The sequence below is a fragment of the Centruroides vittatus genome, unplaced genomic scaffold, assembly GCF_030686945.1.
Source record: "Centruroides vittatus isolate TY-2023 unplaced genomic scaffold, ASM3068694v2 contig_370, whole genome shotgun sequence".
NCBI classification, from domain to species: domain Eukaryota; kingdom Metazoa; phylum Arthropoda; class Arachnida; order Scorpiones; family Buthidae; genus Centruroides; species Centruroides vittatus.
Genome location: NW_027122193.1, coordinates 2,390,492 through 2,409,973, shown reverse-complemented (window position 1 = coordinate 2,409,973; position 19,482 = coordinate 2,390,492). Strand labels below are relative to the sequence as shown.

Sequence of the window (19,482 nt, the reverse complement as noted above, 5' to 3'; positions counted from 1 at the left end):
TATGTTAGAACATATTCGATTTTCAAATTTAAACAGATTAGTTCGGTTTTTCTCGACTTTTCTTCTTTAGAACATTCGATGAAAATCGAACGATATTAAAACATTCGATTTTCAAATTCGACCTTTGTTTAGAAATATTTAGTTTGTTGATGAAATTACTCCTTTTTTCTGTGACTATAACGTAATAATCTTCACTATCGTTACTTTTGCCCGAGCAACGCCGGGCCTACCTGCTAGTTTTTAATAACCCTGAACTGTCGGCTGTCACGCTCTTTTTTTTCGTTGGCAACACTTTACCGCACAAATGTCGCAAAATTCAAATCTTGCGTGAATTTTGGCATTCTGTAGAACAATTTTAAGTAGATTTAATAAATGATATTAACTTGAGAGATGGCAAGAAAGTACTGAAGAAAAACTTTAAATATAAAAGAACTCTTCCACATTATGAAAGTCTAATATATATTATCAAAGAAAATTAAACAGTAGACACAAGTTTGAAATCTTAGCTTAATAGGGATAACATGATTTGTAATTTAACAATCCAGATGATCCCATACTTTCTAATAGTAATATTTCTAGAATTTTGGATGTCTTGAGAAATAAAATAGAATTCTAACAGTTTTTAAATCCAAAATAATTAAGATTAAATAAATAATGAAATTAGAAGGTTATTATATATAAAAACTATTATGTAACAATAACACAGTTTCTTAAAATGCAACAATTTTATTGTATTGTGATTCTTTATTTCGTGAAAATAACAATTTGGCTACAAAAACACTGTAAAGTCTCTTTATTGATTTTCATTCATATCATTGCACTATTGAATGAAATCATATTGTTAGTTTTTTACTATCAAGTTCAGCTGCCACATATTTAAACTCTCAGTCATCACTTTATTAACGGCATTCATTCAAAGGAATATTTCTTTCGTTACCATCAATGATATAGACAACTCTGTTATATTTTCACGATTCGACTGTCTAACAGAATAACAAATTGTCGACAGACACTATTGCCCCGGTCGATTCGAATGGTAACATTCTCTAATTCTTTTTTTTAACCCATTAGGTTTTGTACAGTGAATGCACATACAAATTTATATGTATTGTCATGTTAACAATATCTTAATGACATCGCTTTTAACAAAAAAAGAAAGAAGAAAACGTATATATCTATACATGTATAAAAGCATTTTATGAATGTATTTTCAAATTTGAAAATATTTCGAACTATCTTTCCGATATCGACGACCTTATGTACGCTATACTTTCTTATTATTTTTTTATTCAGCACCAAGCACGTAAGCACCCCAAAACATACATTAAATAAAGTAAATTAGTAAATTTATTACCTTAATTTTAATAGAATATCAATTAACTTATTTAAAAAAAGAAAAGGAAAAATATACACACACATATATATATACTAATTCGAAATTAAAGAATGATAAATCTTTCATTCTATTTTAGTATAGCAAACATTCATCTTCACAAATTCCAACAAAACACATTCAAAAGATGTAAATTTAATACATGTGCCATAATTAACCTAAGTTATGAGTTTTAAATAACAATAATATAAATCACACATATAGGCAGTGATCTTGTTTAAAAAGTTAAACCACAAGGAATAAATGTTAATGATTTAGGAAGAAGAAATTAACGATTTTATACAAATATAGAATTTATTAATAATAATTATGTAAAATTTAAATATAGAGAATTTTCAAAAGTAATAAATTTAGATGTTAATTTTGTTTAAAAAAAAATAATAATAATTAAAAAGAAACAACTGTAAACTGTGCTTCTTGAATTGATGGCAAGTAGATCTAACATTAAAAAGAATTTGGCCTTGAGATATACATTTACTTATCTAGTATTTAATAGGAAAATGAAATATATATATATATATATATTTTTGTTATATTAATGTATATTCTATTATTTTAATAATTATTCAAAATAAACCACCATTCAAATGTTTAACACTGTGTTTGATGGTAAAATTACACAAAGACACAATTTTAAGTAAATTTTTAAGTAAAAATGCTGAAATTAAAACTATAAAATTAAAAAAAAAAACTTTAACAGATACTCGACTTTTAATTTTTGTTTTTTAATCTGATAGTCTGGTCAATTATGAAACGACAAAGTATATTGTGCAATTCTTTCCGATCAGAGACTGCGTTAGTGTGAAGGATATGGATTGTATGCACATTTGTATTTACAGTTTCATGTACAAAAATATGCACAAGCAAGAAGAGATAATTGACAAAAAATTTTTTCAAATATTTGGAAGGCTTGCTTGTTATGAGTGGTCAAACTAGTATTTGTCAAACATTGAGACTAGCATGGAGTTGTACATTGGAACTTTCCAAATTATGTTGGTACTATATCTTTAAAGGATTTCAAACATAAAACAGCACAAAGTCTCACCTCTTCTTTGTGCTGTATTAACACTGTACAATTTGGCTACAAGAAAATGACAAGCTAATTCGGCTTTCTTTTGATTCAGTAAGAATCAGTGATATCTGGTGATAAGCCATTTTGCTGCCATTTTGAAATTACATAGACTCTGACTAAAAGGCTCGAAATCTCAGCAATGATCTACACTCCGCCCTAGAGCACTGGAGCTGCCATGAAAAGAAAACTGTTGGAAATATGGTTGTTCCAGCTCTTCGGTTATCGAATTTAAAGGTCCATGATCTGGTGGTGTAAGTTCTACAGACTCTCCTGTAAATTCTTGATCAAAGTATCTTGTATCTGTATCACTGGTCACTTGTGGTTTGAATGGTGGTGTTACCTTTAGCAGAAAAAAAAAGTTGATGTAATAAAAACTATCTTCAAAAATTATATTATTTAATGATATATTTATATTTTATACATAAATATTTTATTAGTACAAAAAAATACAGCATGTATTTGACATCTTTACAATATAACTCACAATGTCAAACAAAATATTTAATTAACTTACTTTTTTCTCTAAAAGATCTTGCCAATTCATTCCTCTGAAAAATGAATGAATCATAATCTCTTTTGCATCATCAGGACCTCCACCAAGCCTAAGAATAAAAATTATACAAATTATTTATTTCAGGTGTAATAAAAAATTGACAAAAATTTAATATTAAATATGTAAATATTTGATAAATATTAGTAAATATTAATTAGTATTTTGAAAAATTACACTTAAAAAATTTTAAAATATAGTAATTTTTTTATGTCATTAAGATTGGAAAAGAAATAATCTTAACAACAATAATCCATTCTTGAAATTCTGCTAGACAACATTTAACTGGTCCCACGCTGTATCCAATCTTTTTAAATAGAAAAAATTATAATGCATGTCATGCTAAAACTCCCAACTAATTTCCAAAAACAACAAACACAATACATCTACATGTAAGTAACAATTCTATCATATTAAGATATAAAAAAAAATATCACTTTCTGATCACCAAACTGTTAATACAGTTGTTAAAAGATGCCATATCACAAATATATTTCTGATACTTCATAATAAATAATACACAATAATAAAATTTGTTTTATAAAAATGAAAACAAAATTTTACAATAATAAAAAAAAAAAAACAAACTGCAACACATTCCTAATATCTCTGACAATTCTGTAAATGAGATAATTGACTGACTACTGTTAGTGATGTTTAGACTTCCTCTTAAGCTTTGGTATATGATATGATGCATCTATTACTCCACCAGTCACCAATAATTTTATCAGTCAGAATCAATATAGGATTAAAAAATTTTGTATTCTTTGTCTTATAAATGAAAATGTTGAAACAGTGCCAGCTATTCAAGACAAATTCACTTTCTTGACACAGTACTTTTTTCAAAAACATCTACAAATGATTTTAGAATTCAAGCCAATTGTATTTGGAAAGCAGAAATTGCTTTCTGGTTTCCTAATTCATTAAAAGTGTCAGTAAGATTTATTTTTAATGACTGTTATTGAACTTCATTTAAATTTTATCATCAGAATAAAGATATAACAGTTTAGAATGTCAAAATCATCATTTTAAGAATGTTTACCTTAAGAACATGATAAATAGTTTAAGTGTTTTATATTTATTCTAATTTTAATTTTATCCTTAAATTTTGAGTTATGTTAAAAATTTTTTAAATCACAGTGAAACCCTGTTTATGTGTTTGTCAGTTGTATATTTCAAAAAATTATACATTAAATATTTTCTGTATGATACAGTCTCCATTATAAAAAAAAAAAAAAACACTTCATTTACACAATTTCACATTTCTACATCATATTTTGATACAGAAAAATTTTGAGAGATTATAAAAAAAGAAGTGAAAAAGCAAATTACATATTCACTTCTTGTTAGTCCACACTGATAACACATTGTTTTTTGCATTTTTTTTGGCAGAGTGAATTATATGTAACATGGAATGTTGTTTCTGATGAATTTTCCTGTTTAGCAAATTGCTCCACCAATTCAATACATTGAAAATCTTTCCTTTTTATGTTTTGTAGTGTAAACCAATTTTGTTAAGTGAATAAAAATTGCTTTCTAGTTTCTCATTCATTTTCACTATTTGTTGTCAATGTAAACTAATCTTCAGAATGACTTCATTCTTCCACATAACTAGAGTTATGGCAAGAGACATACCCTTTTATTTGTTGTTCAAATGTATTATGCATAGTAAAATAAAACTTTGTAAAGAATTCCACCTAGAAATTCAGTTTTACATTGTTAATTTGTGCTACACCATACTTTTGTGATGACTATATACTCTCTGAAAGCAATTCAAAAGTACAGTAATACCTTGGTTTTCATTGATTTCAGTTATCGTTGATTTTTTTTCCTCAAAAAATTTGTCTTGGTTTTCATCGGTTGCCTCGAATTTCGTCAGCATGCCCATGTAACCTTGCTGCTAATTTTGCTAAAACAAAGAGCAACCCACATGTTTTCCTGCTCAGTATGGTGTTATTTCTCATTATGTGAGCATTACCCTGCATCTCTAGCCAAACAATTCCATTGCTTTCCTTTCCTTTTAGCTCCATCATGAAACGAAAGAAAGTTTCCAGAGCCAGCAGCCTGAAGAAGAAGACTGGGAACATGGTCGAGTTGAAGGAAATCATTGAAAAATACTAGGAGCGACATTAAGTTTGTTAAAATCGGCCGCATGTACAGAAAGTCACCATCCTCGATAAGTTCTATCATGGCAAAAAAAAGCAATAAAGGAATTTAATGTAGTGAAAGGCATGAATGTGCTAGTGAAAATTGAGAGATTACAAACAATTGAAGATGTCAGTTATTATTAAATTTGGATCAATCAAAAACAGATGGAAATTCTGTTTCGGAGGCCATCATATTAATCTTTTACATTCATTTTGTATTAATTTCTTATTGTTTTTAGTATTAAACACTATATTTAGTATCTATAAAATGTGTTTTTGGTATGTATTTTGAAGTGTCTAGAAAGAATTAATTGGATTTACATTGATTCATATGGAAATAATTGCCACAGTTTTCATCAGTTTTGGATAGATTATCGACAAAAACCGAGGTATCACTGCAGTTCACTTGTATATTTTTTCTCACTCACACAATATTTTTATCAGTTCCCTCGAGGAAAAAAATAAACAAGGTTCAACTGTGTATTGAACCTACCTTTTCTTGGGGTCTTTAATTAGTAAACCACTAAGAAGATTTTTGGCATCAGGAGTAAGAGATTTTGGAAATTTGACTTCTTCCACAAGAATCAACTCAAATAATATATCATGATCACGATTATAGAATGGTAGTCTTCCACACATCATTTCGTACATAACAACTCCAAGTCCCCACCAATCAACAGCTAAACCATAATCAGTATCTTCTAAAACCTGAAAGCAAATAAAGAAATTGCTCATTTTCCAAGCATAAACAAAAATCATGGAGTTTGTTACAAGAATTTGAAAAATTTTAACAATTATACCTATTTATAGTTATTAAAACAATAATTTTAAATTATTATATGAAAACTTTAATTATATGCAAAATGATTATTACTTTACTGTATCTTTTTGTTTATCTTCTCTATTTTTTAAAAGCTGTAACAGATCTACAAAATTGAAACTGTAATTAGTTTATCTCTGTATGTCTAATCCAGTTGTTACTTGTCATTTTGCATTATTCAGATAATTTAGTTTTATTGTGTAAACTAAAATAAATAACATGCACAAAGTTTTTTCCAGTATAACAACTGACTTCTATCATTAAGATATCACATTTAAAATAATAATCATTCTAATTCATAACTCACATTTTTCTAAAAATTGCTTAATTAGTAAAATATTAGTATGTTTGCTGGTTTGTTTTAAGATATTTACAGAATAAAAATGTCATATTTAAACTGCTTTAAAAAACCGAAATTTAATCATATTGGATATTTGGAGTTAAATAATATACATGAACTTACTATCTTCAAATACTTCTATGTTTACTTACATTTCTTATAGATTCTTCCAAATTAATGTAAATGTGGCTGTAAGTTTTGTATCTGTTAAAATAATTTGCAATTTCTTTTTATCTTGTTATTTAAACATATGTATACAATTAGTAGAATTATATCTTGTTAAGCTCAGTGTTGATAATTATAACTGCTTTATAAATCTAAACTTCAATTCTATGTTACACTACACTAAGACAACCTGAGAGTGAATTATGTATATTAAAAACATCCAGCAATGAGTTGTTTAACTTTACACAAGATGTGTGCATGTGGTGCCAGCCATTATAAGATTTTATTAATTACAGGTATACCTCAAGTTACGTCGTTCCCGATTACACGTCGTTTGTCAAAAAAGTATATGGAAAAATAAAAATCAAGTTTAAATCAGTTTATTCGACTTTAAATCCGTCCACCACAAACATTGAAGTCGTAATATCACTAGAAAAGCGTTAAAAGTACATAAAATCATATTAAAATATGTATATTTACAGTAAATGTTAATAAAAGCATCATAAATCCTTGAGAACGAAACATGAAAACATCTGTGTTCCTGTGTTTTCGTCTTATTTAGCGGTCTTTAAGTGCTCATTATTGGCGTTTAGTTATGATGTAAGTCGAAACTACGACTTACGTTTTAACTACACAAGTAAATTCGACTTACGTCGTTTTTCGACTTACATCGCCTCTCCTGGAACCAATTACCGACGTAAGACAAGGTATACCTGTATTATAAAATGGCAGAAAGCTTAACTTGGAAAGTAGAAATGACTCACAAAAATTGTAAATGAGTCAGCCTTAATGAGTAAAATCTTCATTAAGGCTGACCCCATCAAGATATAACACACAACTTCCTCTATCTCCCTACCCAGTCTTTAACCTGTCCTGTATTGATCCCGAAAATTTTCGTGTTGACCTCATTGACCTGCGTGGGCGATCCCGAATATTTTCGTGTCTGCATCGGAACATTTTTGATACTATATGTTGCTAAGCGTCACGATTTTTATATTAAAACGAACTCTTAGAATATAATTTTTTTGTTTTTATATTTTTCAATAAATTTCTTTTGTTTGTGCAACATAAAAAAATAATTTTTAACGACATAGTAAACATGATTATTATTTTAAAAAATTTTTGTTATGCTTAACATCGACGAAAATTCAACATGGCGTCACAGGCAACAGAAAAATTTCAACATGGAGTAGATTAACCACCATAATTTAACAGCATCAATTCCTTAATAATATACGAACAAGGGTCTTTGCAAAATACTAGAAATTTTCAAAAAAATGCACAGGAATTAAGTTTCAATGTGGGTGAAGAAAATCATGCACACTCCCACACACACACTAATATCCATACTAACATTTCTTTGTTTCAAGATCCAAAGTCAAAAAATGTAAAAATCTTGCAGGATCATTTTTTGACTGATTGCCATAATTTCAGCTGAGAAAATAAAAATATTACCAGTTTTGAATAAAATCTGTTTTTGCTCTTACATTCCATTACATTAGTTTTTATTAAATTTTGCTTTTGAACATCATAAAATTGTAAAATCTGTTTATAAAAAGGTTTGCAAAATTATTTGCATAAAATAGTAATTTTAAACTATACTGAAGGATTATATTGTTACATAAGCAACACAAACATGAAACTCACTTCTGGTGCTAAATATTCTGGTGTTCCACAAAATGTTTTTGTGGTGGCACCATAACTGATGTCTTCTTTACATAATCCAAAATCAGCTATCTTGATATGGCCATCTTTGTCTAGTAATAAATTTTCTAACTAAAAAATAAAAATAAATTAATTAATGCTTTTCAAACTTGATAAATAGAATTATTTATTATAATACTTTATTAATATTAAAGGCAAGTCTTTTTACGAGGTAATTACAATATTCTTTGATAAAAGGTATTATAAATTAGCAATAATAAATTTAATTTTGCAATTTTTGATTGTATCAAATAGTTAAATGATAGCAACATTATAACAATAAAACAATTATTAAAAAAATTATCAACACAAATAAATGCAACAAGTTTATATTTTTACCTGAGAATGAATATACAGTAGAGACTCGTTAATCGGAACCCCGGTAATCGGAATCGCCGGTAATCAGAACAATTTTCAGTCGGACTGTGTCATGCTGAATCGAACGTTTTTGATACTAGATTTACTTCTAAAGTATAATTTTCATGTTTTTATATTCTTCAATATATTTATTTTGTTTGTACAAAATAAAGAAATAATTTTTAACGATACGATAGCCTCGATTATTATTATAAAAATTTTCGTTAGGCTTAAAATCGATGAAAATTCAACACGAAGCAACACGCAACGCAACGGAGAAAAATTCAACACGAAGTGACATGCAACAGAGAAAAATTTCAACATCGGATAAGTTAATATATTTTTTCGTACATAATCGGTAATCAGAACAAATCACTAATCTGAACAACCCCAGTCCCCAATTGATTCCGATTTTCGGTTCTCTACTGTATTTTAATATATTTAATACTTGTAAATATCTTTTATATATATATATATATCTTTTAATCGTCATTAATAAATAATAGTTATATACAATACAATCTTTAAAAACATTATTCTAAAATACTGTATGTGAAAATATTTAACCTTTAGATCTCTGTAGATGATTCCTTGAGTATGAAGATAATCTAATGCTAAAAGAATTTCTCCTCCATAGAACTTTGTTCTTTCTTCACTGAATATTCTTTCTCGAGACAGATGAAAAAATAATTCTCCACCATTGACATATTCCATAACAAAACATAGCCTATCTGCAGTCTGGAATGAATACTTCAAAGACTGAAAAGAAAAAAATTATTATTTATATATGTATTACCTTAATCATTAATATATATATATACACACACTGTGCATGTGCTTAAACACAGACAGACACACAATTTCCTAAATTATAATGTATCGTCAAATCTAATGCACACCCGTAGAGAAGGTTAGATTGTGAATGAAATGCAGCCAGAAAAAAAATTAATTTATTTAAACACCAATAAACTAATTCTTTGAAAACTACAGTACTACAGCATTTTTTGAAAAATTTTAATTTTCACATTTACAATACTTCACAATGTCCACATATTCAAATAAATTTGAATTTATGGGTATAATTCTATGACTCCATTATCAGGTACACAGAATCTTTGAACCAATACAATTTTCAGTCAAAACTAGTCTACAGTAAATTTAAGTCTAAATAAATAGTACAAGCAATTATTTATTATGACATTGTCACAATGCCAAACTGCAATTTTTAATCTTTTTAAATTAAAAAAAAAAAAAAACATGTAACTTCTGGTCCAGATTGAAAATTCATATATAGTTAATTGGGGCCTGTAGCTCCAAGTTTTTCATATCTGGTCTCAATTCTTACCTATCTAATTCTGTTCCAAAGATTAAAGGAAGACAGACAGACAGTGGGAATGCATAGGTCTGCAATTTCAATATTACAGACCTATGCATTCCCACATGACAACCACAAAACAATAGCAAGTTTATTTGAAAATGCCCTAGGAATTCTTTGGCCAGAAGGAATAAAGTGTAATTCCATCCTTTTCTTTTTGAATAATGGCACAGCCTATATGATTAAGGAATGCAAGGGAGTGCATGTGCTCTATCCAAAAATGCTAGATGCTGTGTGTCTACTCCATGCTCTTCAAGTTGCTGAAGAAGTCAGAGCAGCTTTCAAAGATGTGGATTCATTAATACCAAACATGAAAAATGTATTCACTAAATGTCCAGCTCAAATTAAATTTTTTAAAGAATGTAAACCTGATCTCGAATTACCCTCACTGGGGAATAGCTACCATTTATTATGTGGACCATTTTCAGATGTGGAAATGAATTCTCAATAACATTAATTCTGAGGGAGCAGTGGCTGCTTTCATTACAAAAGACAAATTTTCAAATTCATTAATCAAAGAACATCTTGTAGAACTGTCAGCTGCTGCTATAATTCTACTTCAATTACCAGTTTGGAAACAGCAAATCTTCCATTGACTGAAGCAATTAAAATTGTGGACAAAGTACATAATACATTACTGTAAAACAAGAGTAACCTATATGAAAGATTATACAAACAGCTGCAGGGGATTCTGAACAAAAACCCAGGATCTTTAGAGCTATCAATTATATCAACATTCTACAAGGAAATGAAGACAGTCTGTTTTTAGATAGAAAATACAATAGAATAAAAGAATTAGTGTGTTTTAAATATGCATCAATTACATCATCTTGCAGGGATAGAAGTTTCTCTAGATATAAAATTGTATTTTCTGATAAAAGACAAAAGTTTGATTTCAAAAATTTGAAAATTTATTTAGTGTGTGACTGCAACTATTAACTGTTCAGGAATTATATTTAGTATCAATAAATGATTTACGTTGTCATTTTCTGTGTTTATGGTATTCTTGAATCAATTTAAAAATGCATATTTTAGGCATTTAAAGTAATGATAGGATGATTAATTGAATTGAAAATCGAAACAATTGGACATTTTCCTGGTATTGGAATCAAGAAAATCTCAGTAAAATTTCTGATTCTTAAAACGATTCTTCCACATCTTATAAGAAGATTAATTATCTGTTCCAGTCGAATATTAAACATTTTTTAAATTATGATATTAACAATTAAATATTAGTTCATTGAAAATGTTCACAACAACAAAGCAGAGTACATAATGTCCCATACATGAGATGACATCTGTCATGGTGGACTTTTGTGTAGTCAGAGCAATGAAAGATTGCACTCAGTTGATACTAACTACCCCCATTTTAGGGGAGACAGGATGACTTTAGGGTTGCCATCCGGCTGTTATTTGGCTGGCTTGACGCAATCTGTATTCTGTACATTTATTAAAAGCAAAATGATTTGTCACACTGCCCACAAATAGCATAAATTTAAAAATTAATATGATTTACAATTTTAAAATGGTTTTTTAAAATATTGCTTTAATTTTCAATTGATTTGATTTTAGCTTTAGTTTTAGTGTAAAGGCCAAAGTTTTAATTATTATTTTTAATAATTTATTTAATTTTGCCTGCATTTTTTGAATCCTTAATTACAATTTTTTTTAATTAATTGCAATCTTTTTTCTTTTGCAACATAACTATACAAATTGTTTTAGTGTTGTTTTGCACAAAAGATAATCAAATTTAAATTTATTTTAATTTTTTAGTAATTTCATTAATTTTTGTTTTGTAAATTTGCCTGGTTTATAAAAATTTTAATTATAAGTAAATTAACATTGTTTGAACTATTAAGCTATCTAGTTCCAAATCAAGGCCAGTGGTCAGCAAAAATATTTAAGTGTCAACAAAACAGAGTAAAATGTAAACAAAATTATATAAAATTATTTTTAATATTTAGTATGTTGACTTTAATGATAAAATGACTCTTTCATCATAATTATGAAAGTTTTTGTTATGATTCACAGATGATGCAATAGGTTAAATTTTCAAATCCAATTCATGTGATTCTGAGTAAAAATATTTGTTTGTGCTAAGATTAATGCCATTTTCAGTTTTAAAAACTGATTTTTCAAGATGAGTTGGTCTAGACATTTGTGGTATATGAATAATTCAAAAATTGGTTAACTCAAGTTAATGGTATTTTTTTGGCTAATTGCATCTTTTGTCAAATCTCATTTCAGTATTAAATACAATGAAGTTATATCATTTACAAGACGCGAGAAGTGTGAAAAAAGAGCATCATCTCATTTACCTTTCCCTCCCCGGTTATTATGTCGACCAACAAAGTTGTTTCCAAAGATGATGACTCTACATGACATGACGGGATAGTTCGTTAAGTAAAAGGAAATTACCCTCAATGAAATTATAGCTAATGTTGCAATATTAACTTTATCTGAAATAAGATTACAAATTTCTTTTAGTACACAATGAAAGCATGCATATCCACATATCAATAGAGAATTTTCAAGTTTCTTTCAAAAGATTGATTCTAGATTTCTCAATCATTTTCCATTCTTAAGCTTGATGTTCATTTATTAATGAATGTACCATGCTTGTAATGTAAATCATTAATTTTTCTAAACTATTTACAAGAATCAGAATTGGGAGTTTTTGGCAGAATCTAAATTGGGAAAAATTTTGGTATCATCCCATCACTAATTTATTAAAGTGCATAAATGTATGCACATTTTGGTGATTATAAATGCAAAATGTTTTGGGCATTAGCTATTTGTATGATATACGGTGTTTTTGTTTGTGATTGTGATGCCTGCTCTACAGGGCCAACCCAAAAGTCTAGTATCCTAGGCAGATTTTTGCCACTACAACCAGCATCAGTTAAAGGGCAACTAGGGTGTCCTTTAACTGATGCTGGTTGTCATGCACCTAAATTTTTACATCGTAAGTAAATGTCTAATGTGCCTATAGCTTGGGCCAGCCCACTAGTCTGTTGCAATGGATTGTTTTGTCTGCAATTATAGATTGATTATAGTATACTTTGTGTAATGTTTATATAATTGAGATATAGTAGTTTGTGTTTGTGCACTTTTGATGTATTCAATTTGCTATTTACTTATGTTGATGTAAGTAATCTGTTTGTATTAAAAGTTTGCAACCTAATATGATGTTTTATTTAATAATAATGCATGTTAACTTTAAAAACATAGTCAGATAATCACTAACTGATTTTATAAATATTAAAATAAATATCATTCTGACTGTAAATAATTTTTATTAAACATGTTCTCCACTTCAGTTTCAATCCTGTATTTTGTTATTTATTTATTTAATAATGCATATTAGAAAAACACAATGATTTCAAGCAAACAACTATTTAATTTCTCTATTAACATTCTAATATTCTTCTACAATGCAATTAAAAACTTTTTAATATAAAAAATTTGGAGAGAGAGAAGAAAGTATATGACGATAAACATTAAAAAATGGTTTTTTTTTTTCAATTACAAAACTTCATATTTTTAGAAAGGCTCTTTAATTATAATAATAAAACTTTAGTATACTTACTATAAGAAAAGGATGTTTAGTGTTTCTTAAAACCCTGTTCTCTGTCAAAGTATGGGCAACCTCATCCTACAAACAAAAATACACATTTTATTTCTGCTTTTAAAGTAAAACTTTATGAAATACAAATAATAGTACTTTTGCAATTATGACTTCTTTTTTAAGAACTTTTATTGCATATAATTGACCGGTAGCTTTCTCTCTGCACAGAATCACTTTACCAAATGTACCTTTGCCAAGCACTTTCAGAAATTCAAAATTATCAAGAGTCTGTAAAATATATTTAAGACATTAGAAATACATACATTTTGTAGCAAATGTCAACAAATTTAAAAATTTAGTTAAATTTATAAATGACTAAAAAAACTAATTCAAATGTTTAAATTATCCAAACTGTTTTAGGTTCAATTTATTTGAAATTACTTTTATTAGTCTCAAATTACAGTTGCTTCTCAACCTATCATTTTTGGCAGGACATGGGAAAAAACAACTAATGCAGGAAAATGATCTACACAGGAAATTTATGATCTTGAAGTTTTTTTATTGTTTATCTTGTATGAAACGTGTATTTACCAGTGGATAGGCTTCCTGTAATATTGAACAATACAAAGCATGCACATAGATGTTCATTTATTCTACATTTTAAAAAAATGTTAAGCATAGTAGTTAGCAGTCTTGAAAAGTATGATAAAGGTATGCACTATAATCAAGAATATATCGTAGTAGCAAATCTAAAAACTTCTGAAAATTTAGTAGTCCTCTAGCAGCAAAAAAAAGAAGACACAAAATATCAATGAAAAGGCAATACGTATAAAAATACTGATTGAGAATTGGTTTTTTTTTCCAATAATTAACGGTTGTTTTTGGAATAAGGCATATTTATGAAATTATCATACAAAACAGAATTATTGTACAGACATTGTTGTATATTGTACAGTGCTCAAAATAATCATTGTACAGATAATGACATTGAAATGTGTTCATTTTACCAGTGTTGCCAGGCTTTAAGAGGAAATGTTGACAATTATGTACAATACTTTGTAAAACAGTAGACAAAAAATAGCCAAAAATCACAATAAAAACTAGTTAGCTGTAGTCAAAGGATTTAACTGTTAAATTTGACATGCTTTTATTTTTAGTATACGAAAATCAGTGTTTGAATTTACCACTCTATTGAGTAAAACAATTGATGCAGGATAGCATTTTTCTTCCAGTTAAAATACAGAATGAACAATGTGAAAATGAAGAATATGGGAACAACAACATTATACTATATGGGTCCTTATTTGGGACTGGAGAAAACAGCTGATAGATGTGGGGAAACAATTGATATGGGAATGATAGATTGAGAATCCACTGTATTATTAAAAGGGTTAGATATTAAAATTTCTGTGTTTCCTATCACTATGTAAAGTTTAGAATATATAATATATAGAATGTTAGAAAATATTCTGAGCAGAAAAATAAAAATTTGAAAATTTTTGAAGTCATTATAAAAGAAAATAGCATTAAATGTTCTTTTATAACACTCTAAAATCAATTTATGCACACAAAAATGATCTTTGAACAAATTCAGCAGTAAATGCATGTCATACTTTCATTGTATGTTCAAAATGTATAAAAATCAATGCAAAACAACTAAAATTTGCAAAAATTATAACTAAATATGTGTGTTTAATTAAAATACCACACTAACAGTAATTCAAGTAAGATAAAACTTTCAATGGGAATACTCTTCTAAGTGTACTAAATATATATGATGAATGCTTGTTACTCTCATTTGTACATTTGTACGCATTGTATTAAAAAAAAGCATGTTCCTTTCCTGAAACTGAAAAGTAACAGAAATTTCTACTTTACAGATCAGGATATTTTCTAAACTACATTTTAATATATTATATTGATTTGGAAAAACTTTCTGAATATTAATCCCATTGAATACATCTGGAGAATTGTTGGTCCAAATACCAGGAGGCCAACAAACAAAACAGAACTAATGAAGACCATAATCTACCTGATAAACAAATTGGCCAAAACTGCAGTCATCTCATTAAATAACTCTTTTCCCCAGAAATAATTTTAATTTATAATTAAGAGGCATTACTAATAACTACATTATTATAAAAATTACAGCAAATGTAATTTTTTTTGTTATCTCTTAATTATTTTACTTGTAACATGAAACTGACACTACTCATTCCATACTTTTGGCCAGGAGTAGATCTTTACAAGTCTTATAACAAACAATGAAAGTTTTCAATACAAAAAATAATCATTTTCTACATAATATCAGATATGTAAAAAAGAAAGTTCAAGTGCATGCTGTTCAAGAAATGCAACAGTTTTTTTTTCAATTAAAATTTTTATATCTAAATAATGATTATTAATATTTTGCAGAAATTTTCATAAAATTATATAAAAAATTATTTATAATAAATTTTTACAATATTTGTAAAAATGTGTAAACCTTAACTGTATTCATCATTGCATTTTTATTAAAATCTCTCCAGCATGCACTTGTACAATACAGAAATGTACACACATACAGTGGCGGATTAAGCACTTGAGTGGCGCAATTCAATTTTGTGGCCCCCTCTAAATATTTTCACTACCCCTACACTCTACAGTGTGCATTCTACACACACATTTTTTACTCTGATAGGCACTACACTGGTGGTCCAAAAAAAGTGAGACGGGGAAATAACACTGAAAATTAAACAATATAAAATTACAATTACTGTATTTAAAAAAATTACTGATGTTCAGATTGTATTATGAAAATTGAAACTTATTGGTACAACAATTATTAAGTTTCAATAGGTAAAAGTGTTAAAAACGAAAAATCTAGTAATCCATGGATATAAAAAACAATTTATAGTCATAGCAGGCCATAGCTGTCGTATAGTCAACAATATCATAGCAGGTGTTATTCATTTGTCAACTTAATTTATGGAATATTGCTAAATTATTATTTATTTTTATTATAAAAGAAATAATTAAATAATTTTCTTTTATTTTGAGAGCTGAATTTTTAGGCCCCTTCATTTATGAAGCACGAGGTGCATGCTTCGTGCGCCTGTGCAAAAATCCACCACTGCACATATATACAAGTGAAAACAGTGAGGAATTATAATCACAATTTTTTTCCCTCTAGATGAATATGTATGCGTGGAAATATTAAATCTATCACGGAATTCATCTTCTCTTCTTTGATCTAACATCTCTACATCTTGATCCTGATCTTGTAATCTATCAGCAACAAACTGAATAGACTGCATCCATTCATCTCTGAAATGAATCAAAACAATTGTACAATATATCATTTAACAAAATGAATATTCTTTAAAATTCAAAAAAGTGTGCTGAATAAATTTTTTTAAAAATCAAAATTCACAGGTCCATAAATGTTAATAGTATTTCATTATTTTTATTTTATATTTAATGTAATTATATACATTACAAAATTACTGAAGGTTTAAAAGATTTATTTATAAACTTTAAAAACATACAATAAATAGATTTTTATTGTAATTAATTAATACCTTGTTTAATGTTATCAGCTAATTCGTTAAATAAAACTACAATTAACAGAAATTTTAGTTTTATCAATTAACATTAAAAGAGCATGCTAAAACAATTAACAAATATATAACAAAATATTTTTTAATTATGATTATTAATTAATATCCAGTGTTTGCCTTCTGCCTTTTGAATTACTGCCTTTAACAGCTAGTGAATAATTGAGTAAGAAGTGACAAAAATTTAATACAGTAGAGCATCGGTTAACCGAAAGTGTTCCAGTAGGCAAATTCAAATTTCCACTAGTGCTGTGGCACTGCAGCACTCTCCCTCTCTGCCAATTTAAACCGTAGTCCTACTTTAATGTACTACTTTATGTAAGATATACATTTGTAAGACGTGATACAAAATATATACAGTACACAGTTTTGTGTTTGATATATTTTTTGTAAAAGATCAGTTATCCAAACAATCCATGCCCCAAATTGTTTTGGATAATCAATGCTCTACTGTACTACTATACTAATATCCATTTAAAATTTCTATTTTTTTCTTAGTGTTTTGAGATTTGACACTACCAAATCAGGTATATTTTTTCTCAATTTTTGCTAAAACAGAAAAGAAGCAGTTGCAATTTTCTTAGTTTGACTAAGACATAATTTATCATATGTTGCTTTAGCTACTATTTTTGTCAGCAATTGGTCTTTTACCAAGCATGTTATGTAAAAACTCTACAATAGAAAAGGTTTATTTTAGGTAATGTTTGATTTCTTACTTTGTAGTTAAGAATTATCCAATTTTTGTTTGAGAATTCTATTCACCACTTCAACTATCCAACAAATCTTAGTTAACAATAAATGCAAATAAGTCTGAAGTTGGTATGAACTTGTAGATTAAACTTAAGCATTTCATCAAAAAAGCATAGACAATTTAAATTTTAAAAAAATCAAATAGTGGCCAAAATCATACACATTTGTGCAAAAAGTTGACAATTTGTACCATTGATGGAGTGTAATGGATTTCTTTTAGATCATATCTTGCAAATGTTAATGAGACATTAATTATAAAGCACATTATTTCAACCCAAAAAAAAATTCAAACCATCTGTAATGGTCATTTATTTGTAGTTGATAAAGGTTTTTGTAATGTTATTATTGTGTTCTTAAAAAAATTCATTTAGTTATCTGGTAGTACTCTTTACTGAATATTTAAAATACTTATGATTTACTAAACTTTTGCTTAATTTATTTAAATATATTAATTAAATATACTGCACAAAAAAAATTAACCTAATAGCAGAAATTTGTATCTGTTAATGAGATATTAAGTAATTTACAAATAGAAAATTAACTAATAAACAACACTTATTAATTTAATAATGATATATTACCTTTCTTGTTCAGTTTCAACATGGAAGGTGCGTTCTATGACCGTAGTCCATTGTAGTCCTCTGATCATAAAAGTAAATGGTTTTGGCCTATCAGACTTCATTAGTTGACAGCCTGTTAGAAATATTTGATTTTAAAATAAAATTTAAATCATCAATATATTATTTTTATTATTATATTACAAAAATTAATAATGGGCTGATTCTTCTTTTAGTTAGATAAAATAAAAAACTTCAAACTGACTTTGAGAAAAGAAAATCTGTAATTTTATTTTATTAAAAGGAAACATCTTAACTCTACTAATTTATGTAGTTCAAGATAATTACTTTGATGTCAGAAGCCTATTGCATAATAACTTTACTTTTGCATCCAGAAAATTGCAAGAGATTCAAAGTAAATAAATTTAGATGTTCTTTATCATTTTATATATAAATAATATGAAAGATTCACATTTTAAAAATTATGTTAATGATATTAAAATTCAAGAAACAGTTTTCTTCCATGACACAAAAGCTTCTTTGATAGATAATTTAATCAAATTTCAAAAAAGTTATGTAAAACATCAACCACACACCGCGATAAATAAACACTAACATCCACAAAAAACCAAAAATGGTGCATTAACTCATAAAAAACAACTATTGTCACTAACGTTTTCGAACATAAAAGTTCTTCTTCGGGTGAGAAACGGACAAATTGCAAGAAACGTTCGATGGAACACTTTTTGAGAGAGTTCTGAAAAAAAAGATTCAAAAGGAAACTCATGCGGATGTCGTCATCGTCGCGCATTGCACCTTCCTCGGAAGTAGAAACTTTTCCATATTATCATCCATTGTATATAAGCGTTTGCCACGCTATGGATAATGATAACTCCTCTTTACTATTAATACACTTCTTATCTCGGGCGGTTTTGTATATATAAATTGCCTCCATCCATCGCAAATGGTGTGTAAGAGGTGTGGTGTGGATGATCTTGGCCTCGTCAAACATTGGCTGGATATCCGGATCTGTGGCGTGCTAAAGCAGTTGTAAATCTCTTGTGGCGGATGTCTGCTTTATGTTCTTT

General features: G+C 27.8%; 1 protein-coding gene across 2 annotated transcripts in view; it reads right to left on the bottom strand.

The window, feature by feature from the left end:
• Positions 1-724: 724 nt before the first annotated feature.
• Positions 725-19,482, bottom strand: part of Akt (Akt kinase) — a 61,996-nt gene continuing 43,238 nt past the window's right edge. For both annotated transcript variants that reach the window (XM_067270359.1, XM_067270360.1), the window contains 9 exons: positions 18,419-18,530; positions 16,647-16,797; positions 13,648-13,779; positions 13,513-13,578; positions 9,116-9,307; positions 8,135-8,263; positions 5,656-5,870; positions 2,980-3,067; positions 725-2,805 (listed from right to left, as the gene is read on the bottom strand). In XM_067270359.1, coding sequence (XP_067126460.1) covers positions 2,599-2,805; positions 2,980-3,067; positions 5,656-5,870; positions 8,135-8,263; positions 9,116-9,307; positions 13,513-13,578; positions 13,648-13,779; positions 16,647-16,797; positions 18,419-18,530 — 1,292 coding nt within the window. In that variant the 3' untranslated portion in view covers positions 725-2,598. The remainder of the gene's footprint in view (positions 2,806-2,979; positions 3,068-5,655; positions 5,871-8,134; positions 8,264-9,115; positions 9,308-13,512; positions 13,579-13,647; positions 13,780-16,646; positions 16,798-18,418; positions 18,531-19,482) is intronic.